The sequence below is a fragment of the Stenella coeruleoalba genome, assembly GCF_951394435.1.
Source record: "Stenella coeruleoalba genome assembly, chromosome: 13".
Taxonomy (NCBI): Eukaryota; Metazoa; Chordata; class Mammalia; order Artiodactyla; family Delphinidae; genus Stenella; species Stenella coeruleoalba.
Genome location: NC_137159.1, coordinates 37495930 through 37510371, shown reverse-complemented (window position 1 = coordinate 37510371; position 14442 = coordinate 37495930). Strand labels below are relative to the sequence as shown.

Below are 14442 nucleotides of genomic sequence, written 5' to 3'. Positions count from 1 at the left end.
GGATAGAGTTCAGGGGATCCTTGATCATGGCTAGGGAAAAAAAAAATTATTTTCTCATTTCTTTAACTGAAATTTCGCATTTTCTTCAATTATCAATTTAAACAACAAACCACTGTAGTATTAGCCATGCCTGAGACTTTTTCACCTTTAGAATCTCAGATATTTTCATATCACTTTACAGTTGCAAATATCTACAGCTACCTTTTAAGCTCATCACTTCTTCATAATTGTAGCAGTTTGTACATCCATAAGAAGCACATTTGTTTCTCAAATTCCATTTTCCTAATATTTTCAAATACTTATTTTTCAATAATTGGTTTCTTTTGTAATCATATGGGTTTTTTTTTTGTTTTTTTGTTGTTTTTTTTCGGTATGCGGGCGTCTCACTGTTGTGGCCTCTCCTGCTGCGGAGCACAGGCTCCGGACGCGCAGGCTCAGCGGCCATGGCTCACGGGCCCAGCCACTCCACAGCATGTGGGATGTTCCTGGACCAGGGCATGAACCCGTGTCCCCTGCATCGGCAGGTGGACTCTCAACCACTGCGCCACCAGGGAAGCACCATATGTATTTTTTTAACTTTTTATTTTATATTGGAGTATAGCCGATTAACAATGTTGTGATAGTTTCAGGTGCACAGCAGAGGGGCTCAACCATACATACACATGTATCCATTCTCCCCCAAACTCCCCTCCCATCCAGGCTGCCACATAACATTGAGCAGAGTTCCCTGTACTATACAATAGGTCCTTGTTGGTTATCCATTTTAAATATAGCAGTGTGTACATGTTGTTCCCCAACTCCCTAACTATCCCTTCCCCTCATCCTTCCCCCTTGGTAACCATAAATTCATTCTCTAAGTCTGTGAGTCTGTTTCCGTTTTGTAAATAAGTTCATTTGTATCATTTCTTTTTAGATTCCCATATAAGGGATATCATATGATATTTCTCTTTCTCTGTCTGACTTACTTCACTCAGTATGACAATCTCTAGGTCCATCCATGTTGCTGCAAATGGCATTATTTCATTCTTTTTAACGGCTCAGTAATATTCCATTGTATATATATACCACATCTTCTTTATCCATTCCTTTGTCGATGGAATAGATAAAGGTTGCTTCCATGTCTCAGCTATTGTAAACAGTGCTACAATGAACACTGGGGTGCATGTATTCTTTCGGACCATGTTTTTCTCTGGATATATGCCCAGGAGTGGGATTGCAGGGTCATATGGTAGCTCTATTTTTAGTTTTTTAAGGAACTTCCATACTGTTCTCCATAGTGGCTGTACCAATTTACATTCCCACCAGCAGTGTAGGAGGGTTCCCTTCTCTCCACACCCTCTCCAGATTTTATCATTTGTGGATTTTTTGATGATAGCCGTTTTGACTGGTGTGAGGTGATATCTCATTGTAGTTTTGATTTGCATTTCTCTAATAATTAGCAATGTTGAACATCCTTTCATGTGTCTCTGGGCCATCTGCATGTCTTCTTTGGTGAAATGTCTATTTATGTCTTCTGCCCATTTTTTGATTGGGTTGTTTGTTTTGATAATATGAAGCGTCATGGGCTGTTTTTAAATTTTGGAAACTTGTTGGTCACATCATTTGCAAATATTTTCTCCTAATCTGTGGGTTGTCTTTTCATTTTGTTTATGGTTTCCTTTGCTGTGCAAAAGCTTTTGTGTTTAATTAGGTCCCATTTGTTTATGTTTGTTTTTATTTCCATTATTCTGGGAGACAGATCGAAAAAGATATTGATGCGATTTATGTTAGAGAGTGTTCTGCCTATGTGTTCCTCTAGGAGATTTATAGTGTCCAGTCTCACATCTAGGTCTTTAATCCATTTTGAGCTTATTTTTGTGTATGGTGTTAAAGAATGATTTAATTTCAATTTTTTACATGTAGCTGTCCAGTTTTCCCAGCACTATTTGTTGAAGAGACTGTCTTTCCACCTTGTGTAGTCTTGCCTCATTTGTCGTAGATTAATTGACCATAGGTGTGTGGGTTTATTTCTGGGCTTTCTGTCCTGTTCCACTTATCTATATTTCTGTTTTTGTGCCAGTACCATACTGTTTTGATGACTGTAGCTTTGTAGTATAGTCTGAAGTCAGCCTGACTCCTCCAGCTCCGTTTTTCTTTCTCAATATTGCTTTGGCTATTTGGGGTCTTTTGTGTCTCCATACAAAGTTTAAGATTTTCTGTTCTAGTTCTGTGAAAAATGCCATTGGTAATTTGTTAAGGATTGCATTGAATCTGTAGATTGCCTTGGGTAGTATAGTCATTTTGACAATATTGATTCTTCCAATCCATGAACATGGTATATATTTCCATCTGTTAGTGCCTTCTTCGATTTGTTTCATCAGAGTCTTACAGTTTTCAGAGTACAGGTCTCTTGTCTCCTTAGGTAGGTTTATTCCTAGGTAATTTATTCTTTTTGATGGGATGGTAAATGGGATTGTTTCTTGAATTTCTCTTTCTGATCTTTTGTTGTTAGTGTATAGAAATGCAACAGATTTCTGTGTATTAATTTTGTAACCTGCAACTTTACCATGTTCATTGATGAGCTCTAGTAGTTTTCTGGTGGCATCTTTAGGATCTTCTGTGTATGGTATCATGTCATCTGCAAACAGTGACAGTTTAACTTCTTCTTTTCCAATTTGGATTCCTTTTATTTATTTTTCTTCTCTGATTGCTGTAGCTAGGACTTCCAAAACTATGTTGAATAAAAGTGGCAAGAGTGGACCTCCTTGTCTTGTTCCTGATCTTAGAGGACATGCTTTCAGCTTTTCACCATTGAGTATGATGTTAGGTGTAGGTTTGTCATATATTGCCTTTATTATGTTGAGGTAGGTTCCCTCTATGCACACTTTCTGGAGAGTTTTTATCAAAACTGTGTGCTGAATTTTGTCAAAAGAGTAATCATGTGTATTTTATACACATCATAACATTATTCTGAGAAGGGGTTCATTGCCAAAAGAATTCATGGGCCAAAGTCATTAATAACTTCTAGTCTAGGCTAAAGTTTTTAATTTACTTTAAATAGTTAAAACCACCAGTGAGAAAAAGACTATAAAGGGAACCTTGATAAAAGTTCAATTAACAGATGAGAATTTAAATCAACTTTTTTTTTACTTTTATTGCTCTCTAAAACCAAAAATTTATATTTCCATTAAAGAATTCTTGTTTCTTTGCAAATGCATGATGCTGGCCCCAGAGAAAAACATTTAAAAGCAGTCAGTTTTTTTAATTGAAATATGCTATTAAAAAAGATAATCTTTAAAAATCAGTATAATTTTCTTTATAGAAATCATGCTTCAAAATAAGGCATTCTCTTGAATTATTTCTTGTATGATTTTGAAGAGCCTGTGTCTGTCAAAGCAAAATGCCTTATTTTTCGTCAATTAAGTTATACAGTTGGCCCTCTGTATCCATGGATGTGGAACCCACAGATACAGAGGGCTGGCTGTATTCTACCATTTTACATAAGGGACTTGAGCATCCCCAGATTTGATATCTGCAGGGGGTGTTGGAATTAGTCCCCCATGGATACCAAGAGACAACTGTATCTTTATATACGACAGTTCTTTACCTGCATTTTCTTGCATTTGAATAAGCAAATTTAAATGCAGACAAGAGCATTATAAAATAAACCATTATTATTTTTTATAAAGTGAAGCTTTCAAGTTACTGTTTAAAATTTTGAAAAGCAAACATTTTTTATTTTACCTAGCTATATATTTTTAAAGAGTATGAGAAATCTCATTAGGGCTTAAGTTATACTTCTTTACATTATTTTCTTCAGAAATTTAATAATGATGAACATACCTTGGATTTACATATTATTACAAAGAGAAATATATCTCATTAAAATTTTTTCTCAATTAAATCTTAAAGGGCAGATGATTATAGCTTTTTTTTTTTTTTTTTTTGCGGTACGTGGGCCTCTCACTGTTGTGGCCTGTCCCATTGCGGAGCACAGGCTCCGGACGCGCAGGCACAGCGGCCATGGCTCACGGGCCCAGCCGCTCCGCGGTATGTGGGATCTTCCCAGACCAGGGCACGAACCCATGTCCCCTGCATCGGCAGACGGACTCTCAACCACTGTGCCACCAGGGGAGCCCTAGCTTTTTTTTTTTTTAAATAAATTTACTTATTTATTTCTGGCTGCCTTGGATCTTCGTTGGTGCATGCGGGCCTTCTCTAGTTGTGGCCAGCAGGGACTACTCTTCGTTGTGGTGCATGGACTTATTGTGGTGGCTTCTCTTGTTGCAGAGCCTGGGCTCTAGGCACACGGGCTTCAGTAGTTGTGGCTCACGGGCTCTAGAGTGCAGGCTCAGTAGTTGTGGCACATGGGCTTAGTTACTCTGTGGCATGTGGGATCTTCCCGGACCAGGGTTCGAACTTGTGTCCCCTGCATTGGCAGGTGGATTCTTAACCACTGCGCCACCAGGGAAGTCCCAATTATAGCTTTTTGAAAGGATTTTAATTTAGATGATCCCATTCATTGCACAAGTCAATACATAATTGTTGTTATACTTTCCTTTTCATCACTTTGCAACTTCTTTTTTTTTTTTTTTTTAACATTTATTTATTTATTTGGCTGTTCCGGGTCTTAATTGAGGCACATGGGATCTTTAGTTGCGGCATGCAGAATCTAGTTCCCTGACCAGAGACCAAACCTAGGCCCCTGCATTGGGAGCATGGAGTGTTAACCACTGGACTACCAGGGAAGTCCCACAACTTCTTACCTGATATCTACATTGAGTATCATTTGCTACCTACAGACTTATTTCCGGCTTTACACAGTTCTTCCGGGTAACCCCATCTGCCCTTAATTGGACTTAAAACAGTACAAGAAACAATGCCTGTGTCTTAAGTTCCATGCAGATGCATAACATAACTGGCAGTGACTCCTTACCAATTAAATAACATCTAGCAATGAATAAGACTATTTTCTTTTAAAGACCTCTTTTTTCTCCACACACAGCGAAAAAGACAGTAGGTAATTGACTATCGCAGAAGAGGTTAACCTATGGGAAAATTCCTTTATAAAGTCTTGACCTCGCTTACAAGAAATCTGGTTTGTTTTTAAATTTCTTTTAGTGCAATTAGTGTGCATAAAATGAATTGCTACATGAAACAAAATACCAGCAGGAGATTCCCCACAAGTAAGCTAATCATTTTCCCAGGTCTGTAAAAAGTGCTGAATAAAAATGGTATTTACCTGTGACATCTGATCTTAACCAATATGTCAGTGTTTTAGATAATTGGGAAATGTTTAGAATACTACCTGTGGTGCTTTTCCTGATGGTCTACAATTGATGTCTGTCAATCAAGTTGTCAGGACTCATGAGGAAGAAAATGACTTTAATTTTCCTAAAACATGTAAAATAACAAACAGGCCCAAACATGCACACCAACTGAGCCATTCTCTCAAGTAAATATTTTGAGGTACCTATACTATAAAGCATAGTGCTGTGAAAATTGAAGAGGTTTTAATATCACAATTTATTTTTCATTTTCTTTCTTATTCCATAACATTTATTAAACTACAGGAAGAATACAAGAATTAAATTCAAAGGTAGAAATGCACTGTAACATGTATATGCAAAAGACTGATTCCTTCTGAACTGTTACATAATTTCCTAAACTTTCTTTTTAGAAAAACTTTGAGTTGTGATCCTTTGTAACAACCTATATCTGGGTTGTTACAAAGATGAGACATTTTATATCCCAAAGCAAGAATATAACTAGAGGGTCCTTAGTTTTTCCAAGAGTATATCTAAATGTTTAGCCATATTTTTAATGCTTCCTAGCAACACAATGCTGTTTTCAAGGGTTAGTTCAGGATAGTAATAATTAATTGTAAATTGAGAAACAGCTTTGATTCTTGAAAACTAGAAAAACCTGATGTGCCACAGTCATTTAAAGGCTAACAAAAGTTATACAATGCAGCCTCACATTCTAAACTAGGTTGTACTACTCAAAACATTTCCTTCTTTCCAAAATGGATGAAGTGAAAATGAAGTCACTCTTCTCATTATGAAAATCAATCTTAATTGGGCGTTTTAAAAATGTTTCTATGTTTCTAGACTTAAGTAGCACTTACTTATATTTTATACCAGGCAATCTAGGAGTTAGTTCTTTTGGGATATCTACCTGTACTTTATCTTCACAAATCACTGCAATTACATGACCACTGAAAAGAGGGGTTAATAGGAATAATAAAGCTCCAGATGAATTATTATTTCTTTATACCCTAGTTCTTTATCACAAAGTCTATTCTAAGTTTTTTTGTTTGTTTGTTTTAACTCTCATTTTTGCTTGTTTTCTTTATTGGAGAAGAACATTTCAATTGTTATTAACTAATAAAAATGTTTTACTCTTGGATCTACCAAACTTTTACAAATTTCCAACTTAGAATGTTGCTCTGTTCATGTGGCATAATGTCAGTGGCATAATGTACCCTCCAATAGCAACAAAAAGCCATTAAAATTTCGCTTGTTTTTTTAAAATGGTAACTGAATTGTGTTTTATTTTTAACTCTTTCTTGAGGTGTAATTGCCATATAACAGTACCTCAGTCTCAAGTGTACAACATAATGATTTGATATTTGTATACATTGTGAAATGCTCACCACAGTAAGTCTAGTTAACATCTGTTATTTTGCTGTTTTTAAAATGTGATGATGTTTTAAGTTTCTTTAAAAAAGTTAAAATGTATGGATTGTCTGAACTCTTCAATATATCTTCTGTTTTTCTTTCCTCTGAAGGCATATGATGGATTTGCCAGCATAGGAATTTCCCGGTTATTGGAACCTTCTGATATGGTTTTATTAGCAATTCCTGACAAACTGACTGTTATGACCTATCTCTATCAAATTAGGGCACATTTCAGTGGGCAAGAGTTAAATGTTGTTCAAATAGAAGAAAATAGCAGTAAAAGCACATATAAAGTTGGAAACTATGAAACAGATACAAATAGTTCTGTTGATCAGGAAAAATTCTATGCAGAGCTTAGTGATCTGAAACGGGAGCCTCAGCTGCAGCAGCCTACCAGCGGAGGGGTAGACTTCCTATCCCAGGACGACTCTGTATTTGTAAATGATAGTGGGGTTGGAGAGTCAGAAAGTGAACACCAGACTCCTGATGATCATCTCAGTCCAAGCACAGCCTCCCCTTACTGTCGCAGGACTAAAAGTGACACAGAACCCCAAAAGTCCCAGCAGAGCTCTGGAAGGACTTCAGGATCCGATGACCCTGGAATATGTTACAGTACAGATTCAAACCACACACAAGTTTTGTTAGGCAAGAAGAGAATATTGAAAACGGAGACTTTAGAATTAAGTGACTTATACAATAGTGATAAGAAGAAGGATGTGTCTCCACCCTTTATTTGTGAGGAGACCGATGAGCAAAAGCTTCAGGATATAGACATCAGTAGTAACTTGGAGCAAGAAAAATTAGAGAATTCCAGACCCTTAGAATGCAGATCAGATCCTGAATCACCTGTGAAAAAACCCAGTTTATCTCCCACTTCTAAACTTGGATATTCGTACAATAGAGATGCAGACCTTGCCAAGAAAAAACGTAATTCCCTGAGGCAGACAGAGTCTGATTCAGATGCTGATAGAACCATCTTAAATCATGCAAATCATTCTGCAAAAACAGTCCAGGTAAGTGAGTTAGAATGATGAATACATATATGTAGTAAATAGTTATTCTTTTTTGTTGTTTCTTTTTGTATTCATAGACTACTTTACAAATGATTAAAGGTGAAGTATAATTTCCCATTTTAGAAAAACCTGCTCTTCATTTAAAGTTTATAATATTTTAAGCCTATAAATAAATCCCAATTTCAAGATTGAAGAATAAAGAATGTCAACTTTTCAAATCAAAATGTTATTAACCTATAAAAATATTTTACAGAATAAGTCAAAGCTATTTCAGTATTCCATTTTGTAAGCATATCATTCTGGAAATGTATAATGCCAAATTAAAATATTTCCCATTTACAGCATTTTCTTCAAATACTTTAGTTGCATTGCAGTTGGTAATTTTAGTCCCATCATTATTTGTGGTTAAAAATCCCAGTAACATCGAAATTTCTCCCCATGTGGGGAATATGGCATGGATTTAATTGAATCTATGGTGCCATCAGTGATAAGATATACCATTATTTTATGTACAACAAAGAAAGAAAAACACTGCCAATAAATTATGATACATGGTTTTCTTATCACATAGAATTTTTATTTTATACCTAGTGAAAGAGTTCTTTTAGACTTATTTAGGCATGGATTTTTTAATCATATAATGCTCTTATGTATACATAAAAAGGAATTTTTTAGCAAAATAAATTGGTTAAGGTATAATCAATTTAGAATTAGAGTTTAGACTAACTCTTATGAATCACTTTGTGATATAGAGTTGTCGGTGTTCCTGTTTTTCCACATAGTATTGTCCTCTGTGCCATCAAAAGCCTGATGTTACAACAGTGGTTCTCAAAGTATGATCTGGGGACCTCTCAGGCTCTCCAGGACTCTTTCCGAGAGTCCCCAAAGTTGAAACTATTTTCATAACGATACTAGAACTTTATTTACCTTTTGCACTTTCATTCTGTCACAAGTGTACAATGGTGTTTTCTGGAGGCTACATGGTTTGTGATATCTCAAGAGACTGAATACAGAAGTAGATATGAGTATATAGCTGCCTTCAATTAAGGCAGATATTAAAGATTGATTTGCAAAAAATGTAAAATAGTGCTGTTCTTCTCAGTTTTGTTTTTTAGTGTAGTTATTTTTATTAGAATATGTTAACATCTAATGGGTTTATTATAGCTATTTTAAAGGAATGAATAAGTAAATATTTTTTTAAAATTTTCCATTTAATTTCCAAAATGACAAATATCTATAGATGTAGCCCACATAAGCTAAAGCTTTTGGGGATCCTCAATTTTTAAGCATATAAAGGGATTCTGAGACCAGAAAGGTTGAGAACCTCTGAATTACAGCATTTCTTCACAGTTGTCTCTCAGATTTTCTTCTCAGTAATACTCACTGATAATGGCACTTTCTTTTAATTTTTTTTAAAATTATTTTTGGCTGTGTTGGGTTTTTGTTGCTGCATGCAGGCTTTCTCTAGTTGTGGCGAGTGGGGGCTACTCTTCATTGTGATGCGTGGGCTTCTCATTGCAGTGGCTTCTCGTTGCAGAGCATGGGCTCTAGGCACGTGGGCTTCAGTAGTTGTGGCATGTGGGCTCAGTAGTTGTGACTCGCAGGCTCAGTAGTTGTGGTGCATGGCTTAGTTGCCCCGCGGCATGTGGGATCTTTCTGGACCAGGGCTTGAACCCGTGTCCCCGGCATTGACAGGCGGATTCTTAACCATTGTGCCACCAGGGAAGTCCCAGTAGCACTTTCTTAACCTTTCTGGTAGGTCCTAAGAAAAGATTTTCAGACAATAACCTGGAGTTCTGTTGCATTCTCAAATAGTACTCAAGGGGTTGTTAAATGAAACATCAAGGAATTATAGTCTTGCCACCAGAATTATCAAGCACATGCATATGTAGGTACTGATGACTATGTCTTAACTACCACCTATATGACAGAGATATAAAATGTCATCAATTTTGTTTTCAGAGGTATTAAAATGTGCATCTTAGAATCAAAGAAATATAATAGCTAACAAAGCAAGCCCCTGTTCTCCTAATCAGAAATCTCAAATCAAATGTTCTAAGTACCTAAACTTTCAGAGTATCATAGTGTCCCTACAGAGTAGATAATCATTAAACATATAGTGACTGACATTTGCAGAATTTGGTGAGCCTAAATTTGAATATCAATACAGATTTTTCTCGTAAACCAGATTTTTAAGGTAAAAATGTTCAGTTAAATCTGGAAATTGATTAGTGTTTAAAAATTAAAAATGCTCTGAACTAGGACTCAGTAAACCTGGATTCTCATCTTGGCTCTCATCTTGGCTCCAGTAATTACCAGTGTAACATGTTAATTAGCCATTTAAATTCTTTAAATCTTATTTTCTAAGTATGTTAAATGAAATAATCTCTGAGAGCCCTTTAAACTCTAAAACTGTGTCGTGCTGTGATTCTGTTCAGGTGATTTAAGTGATGTACAGTAAATCCACAGGATGATAGAAGCAGCATCTATTTATAACTCCATATGTGTTTGTTTGTTGACAATTGGTTTACTGGTTAGAATTTTGCTTAGGGTAAATTTTAAAAAATTTTTGGCAAAAGTGTTCATTTCCTGGTACCGAAAATTGTAGTATAGGTGTTAATACTTGATAAGTTTTTTATTGTAGCTAAATTTTATTTTTCTTTTGTATACTGTATTTTATTGATTCTAAGACATATATTTTTTACATTTTAACTTCTCTGAAATCAAGATGTTACTTATAATAATATGTTAGAGTTTAACTGACTGTTCTTTCTTAGAAACTCATAAAATAATAGAGTCTAATAATTAATAGCCTCTGATTAGAGGAAATTTGATAATTTAATGTGACTGTATAGACTTAACAAGTCAGAACGTTGCCCATTTGAGTGGCTGATACATGTGATGACCATTATATATCTTACACATATCTCAGACTTTACAACCCATGAGGTGAGTGGTTGGTGCCTATTATATATATATGGGAGAACCAAGATCTACAGAGTTGCCTTAAGGTCATATAATAAATGTTAAAAGTTTGAATTCAAAACCAGCCTTGTCTGACTTCAAAGTCTGTGCCCCTGAACTTTATGCTCACAATATCTCTTTGGTTTTGGCCATAACAGCACTAAAAATAATTATAACCCAGATGTAAAATAATCAACAATTACATTAAGTCCCTTAACAGTGTTTACCCCATTAGATTCTCCAGGAATTTTTCCTAAGGAGATAATAAGAACTGTATACAAGAATTTACATATAAAGATGTTCACAAAAGCATTGTTTATGATAGTAAAAAATTATAAACAGCCTAAATATCCAATAATATAAGACAAATTAAAGTATGATATGTTCATATTAATAGAATGCTAGGTAGACAGTTTAAAATCATGTTTTCAAAGAAATATTTAAGGATATGAGAAAATGCTCATAATATTTAGACTATTAAGTGGAAAAAAGCATGATTCTACAATGATTATCCCTGGGTGCCGGGATTGCTAATTTTTAAAAAATATTTCTTTTTTTAAAATTGAGTTGTAATTCATGTATTGTATTATTTTCAGGTGTACAACATAATGATTCAATATTTGTATCTATTGCAAAATGTTCACCACAATAAGCCAAGTTAATATCAGTTACCATACATAGTTGCAAAAGTTTTTATTTTCCTTGTGATTAGAACTTTGGAGATCTACTCTCTTAGCAACCTTCAAATATGCAATACAGTGTTATTAACTATATTTACCATGTTGTATGTTATATTCCCATGACATACTCATTTTGACTCCTTTACCCATTTAGCCCACCCCCAGCCTCCAGCAAACACCAATCTGTTCTCTGTATCTGTGAGCTTGGTTTCAGGGATTTTGGGGGGCGGGGGCGGGCGGGTTGTTTTTTAGATTCCACGTATAAGTGAGATCATAGAGTATTTATCTTTCTCTGACTCATTTCTTTTAGCATAATGCCCTCAGGATCCCTCTATGTTGTCACAAGTGGCAAGATTTAATCCTTTTTTGTAGGTAGATAATATTACAATGAATGTGGCTATACAGTTTGCCCAACACCATTTCCCCATTGTATATTTTTTTACTCCTTTGTTGTAAATTAATTGACCATATATGTATGGGTTTGTTTCTGGGCTCTCTGTTCTGTTCCACTGATCTATGTGTCTGTTTTTATGCCAGTATCATACTGGCATATATATTATAGCTTTGTAATAGTGATATAGTTTGAAATCAAGGAGGGTCATGCTTTTATTTTTCTTCTTTTTACTTTTATATATTTTCTAAAATTTCTATGATGAATATGAATTGCATTTTAATCAGAAAAAAATTTTGTGTTTATGTACTCTTAAGACCAGAGCAGTTTTTCACTGTCTGTGTAGCTGATTGGAATCCCTAAAGGACTGTATTAATCACAGAATTTAGAGCTAGTGGGAACTTTAAGATGATCTACTCTAAGTATTTGAAAAGTTTACAGTGAGTGGGATTTTTTTTAACATCTTTATTGGAGTATAATTGCTTTACAATGGTGTGTTAGTTTCTGCTTTATAACAAAGTGAATCAGCTATACATATACATATATCCCCATATCTCCTCCCTCTTGCGTCTCCCTCCCACCCTCCCTACCCCACCCCTCTAGGTGGTCACAAAGCACTGAGCTGATCTCCCTGTGCTATGCGGCTGCTTCCCAGTGAGTGGGATTTTAAAGATGATCTCCCTTCATTTAAAAAACGAGGAAATTGAGAGATTTTTAAAAATATATTAATAGTTAACATTTATCTGGTTCTCACTACATTACTCTCTTTCACTTAATCTTTACAATATCTTTATGAGAGTTGATCTATTTTTATCCCCATATTATAAATAAGGAAACTGAGGCTTAAAGAGATTGAGTAGCTTGCTCACAAGTTACTCAAGTAATGGAACTAGGTCTGTCTGACTTCAGAGTTCTTAAATATCATGTAATGGTTTTAAGTGACCTGTTCAGTGTTGCATTGCTTATTATTAGTGGAAGAAGGATTAACAGTCTTGACTGCCAATTCAGCGTTCATTTAATTAATTTTGTCTGTTTTTTGAGAATACGTTGATTTGTAACCAGTTCAAATGCAGTTATGAACTCTGTTCTATTATGTCCTATCAGTATGAGCTAAAAATCTTTCATTATCGCTTATACATTTCAATTGTATCTATTAAGTTAAGAATTTTTGTTTAATCCTCTTAAAACCTTGGGTGATGAAAATGTTCTGGAATTAGCTAGTGTTGATCGTTCACAAACTTGTGAATATACTAAAAAAAAAATCACTGAATTGTAGACTTCAAGAAAAATCTTTGCCTAAAATTACAGAAAAAAGTTTAAAATTTGCTGTATCAAAATATAAAGGTCACAAAGAGACCCAAAAATGATGTACTAAATTTTTTTTTGATGTACTAAATTTTTTAAGTTTCACATTATTCCAAATAAAGTAATAGGTTGCTGTTTATTACCTCTTCCTTGACCATGAATGATAATTATGACTGAACCAAAACTATGCAAAGAAAAGGAATTAAAAGAAATTAAGTATTAAAGTCATAGTCATAGCCATCTAAAGTCAGAAGTTGGCTACTTTAGTAGAGAAAAGGAATTTGAACTATACACATTATGAATATTTGTGCTTTGGATTAATGCCCCCATTTAAGAGCTGATTTCCATTGAGGTTCTACCTGTTTTTCTCCAAAAATATATTGTAAGATTACAAATTAATCCAAGAAAATACTGTTCTAATTCTGATGTTTAATTGTTGTGAGGAGAGTGAGCCATAGAGAAAAACAGTATTATTTTTCTTTAAATAAAATACTATAGCTTTGAATTTTCTATAAACGTTAAATTGTCAAGAATTTAAAGAGTTGTTGCCACAGATAATTAAAATCTTTCAAAATGCAAATTTGGAAGACACCTTGTTATCAATTCTATACAACTATAAAACTACGGACTTGAAAAAATGTCTTTGCCAGATTATACTGTGATTAGCAAATTTGAAGAATGTATATAATATGTGTATGGACTTTATACCTTATGAGACTATGTTCTAATGAAAATGTAATTAAATTTAACCCAGTTTTAGCCAGTAAAGGTATAGTTCCTTTTAGTCAAGATATATGTATTCATTCCACAGTTTCTAGTCAACATTAATATTTTCTATGGGTAATCTCATAAAACTACAATCTTATTCCTGACCACTATTATTTTGACGAATTGTATAACTATTGATTAGTTTACAAAAATGGATTACATGGGTTTTTGGGGGTTTTGTTTGTTTGTTTTGGCTTCTAATTCTGTATCTTTGTTTTTAAGCATCGAATGTTATCCAGACAAGAAGAACTCAAAGAAAGAGCAAGAGTTCTGCTTGAGCAAGCAAGAAGAGATGCAGCTATAAAGGCAGGGAATAAGCAGAATACCAACGCAGCCACACCGCTCTGCAACAGGCAGCTAAGTGATGTGAGGAACATTAGTTAAAAAAACATACATTGTTCATTGTAATCCTGGGGGTGTAAATAAGAGTAACTTATTTATATTTTTGATAAATTATTTTTCCACAGACTGTGTATACTGTGGGTACTTGGTGCTTTCTTTGAACTGATAAATCCATACTTGGAGGAGCAGGTTGTAATTATTCCTGCACAGCAGTATTAGCTGTTAGAAAAAGTCCTGGAATATAATTTCCACATATACATGAATAATCTGTTTTTTTGTTAATTTACCCTTTGTAATTTAGTTGTACTTTGCTTAGGATT

General features: G+C 34.6%; 1 protein-coding gene across 9 annotated transcripts in view; it reads left to right on the top strand.

The window, feature by feature from the left end:
- The window catches only part of EHBP1 (EH domain binding protein 1), a 559191-nt gene that overhangs the window by 456383 nt on the left and 88366 nt on the right, over window positions 1-14442 (top strand). For all 9 annotated transcript variants that reach the window (XM_079941625.1, XM_079941630.1, XM_079941629.1 and 6 more), the window contains 2 exons: window positions 6770-7672; window positions 14003-14146. In XM_079941625.1, the coding sequence (XP_079797751.1) occupies window positions 6770-7672; window positions 14003-14146 (1047 nt within the window). The remainder of the gene's footprint in view (window positions 1-6769; window positions 7673-14002; window positions 14147-14442) is intronic.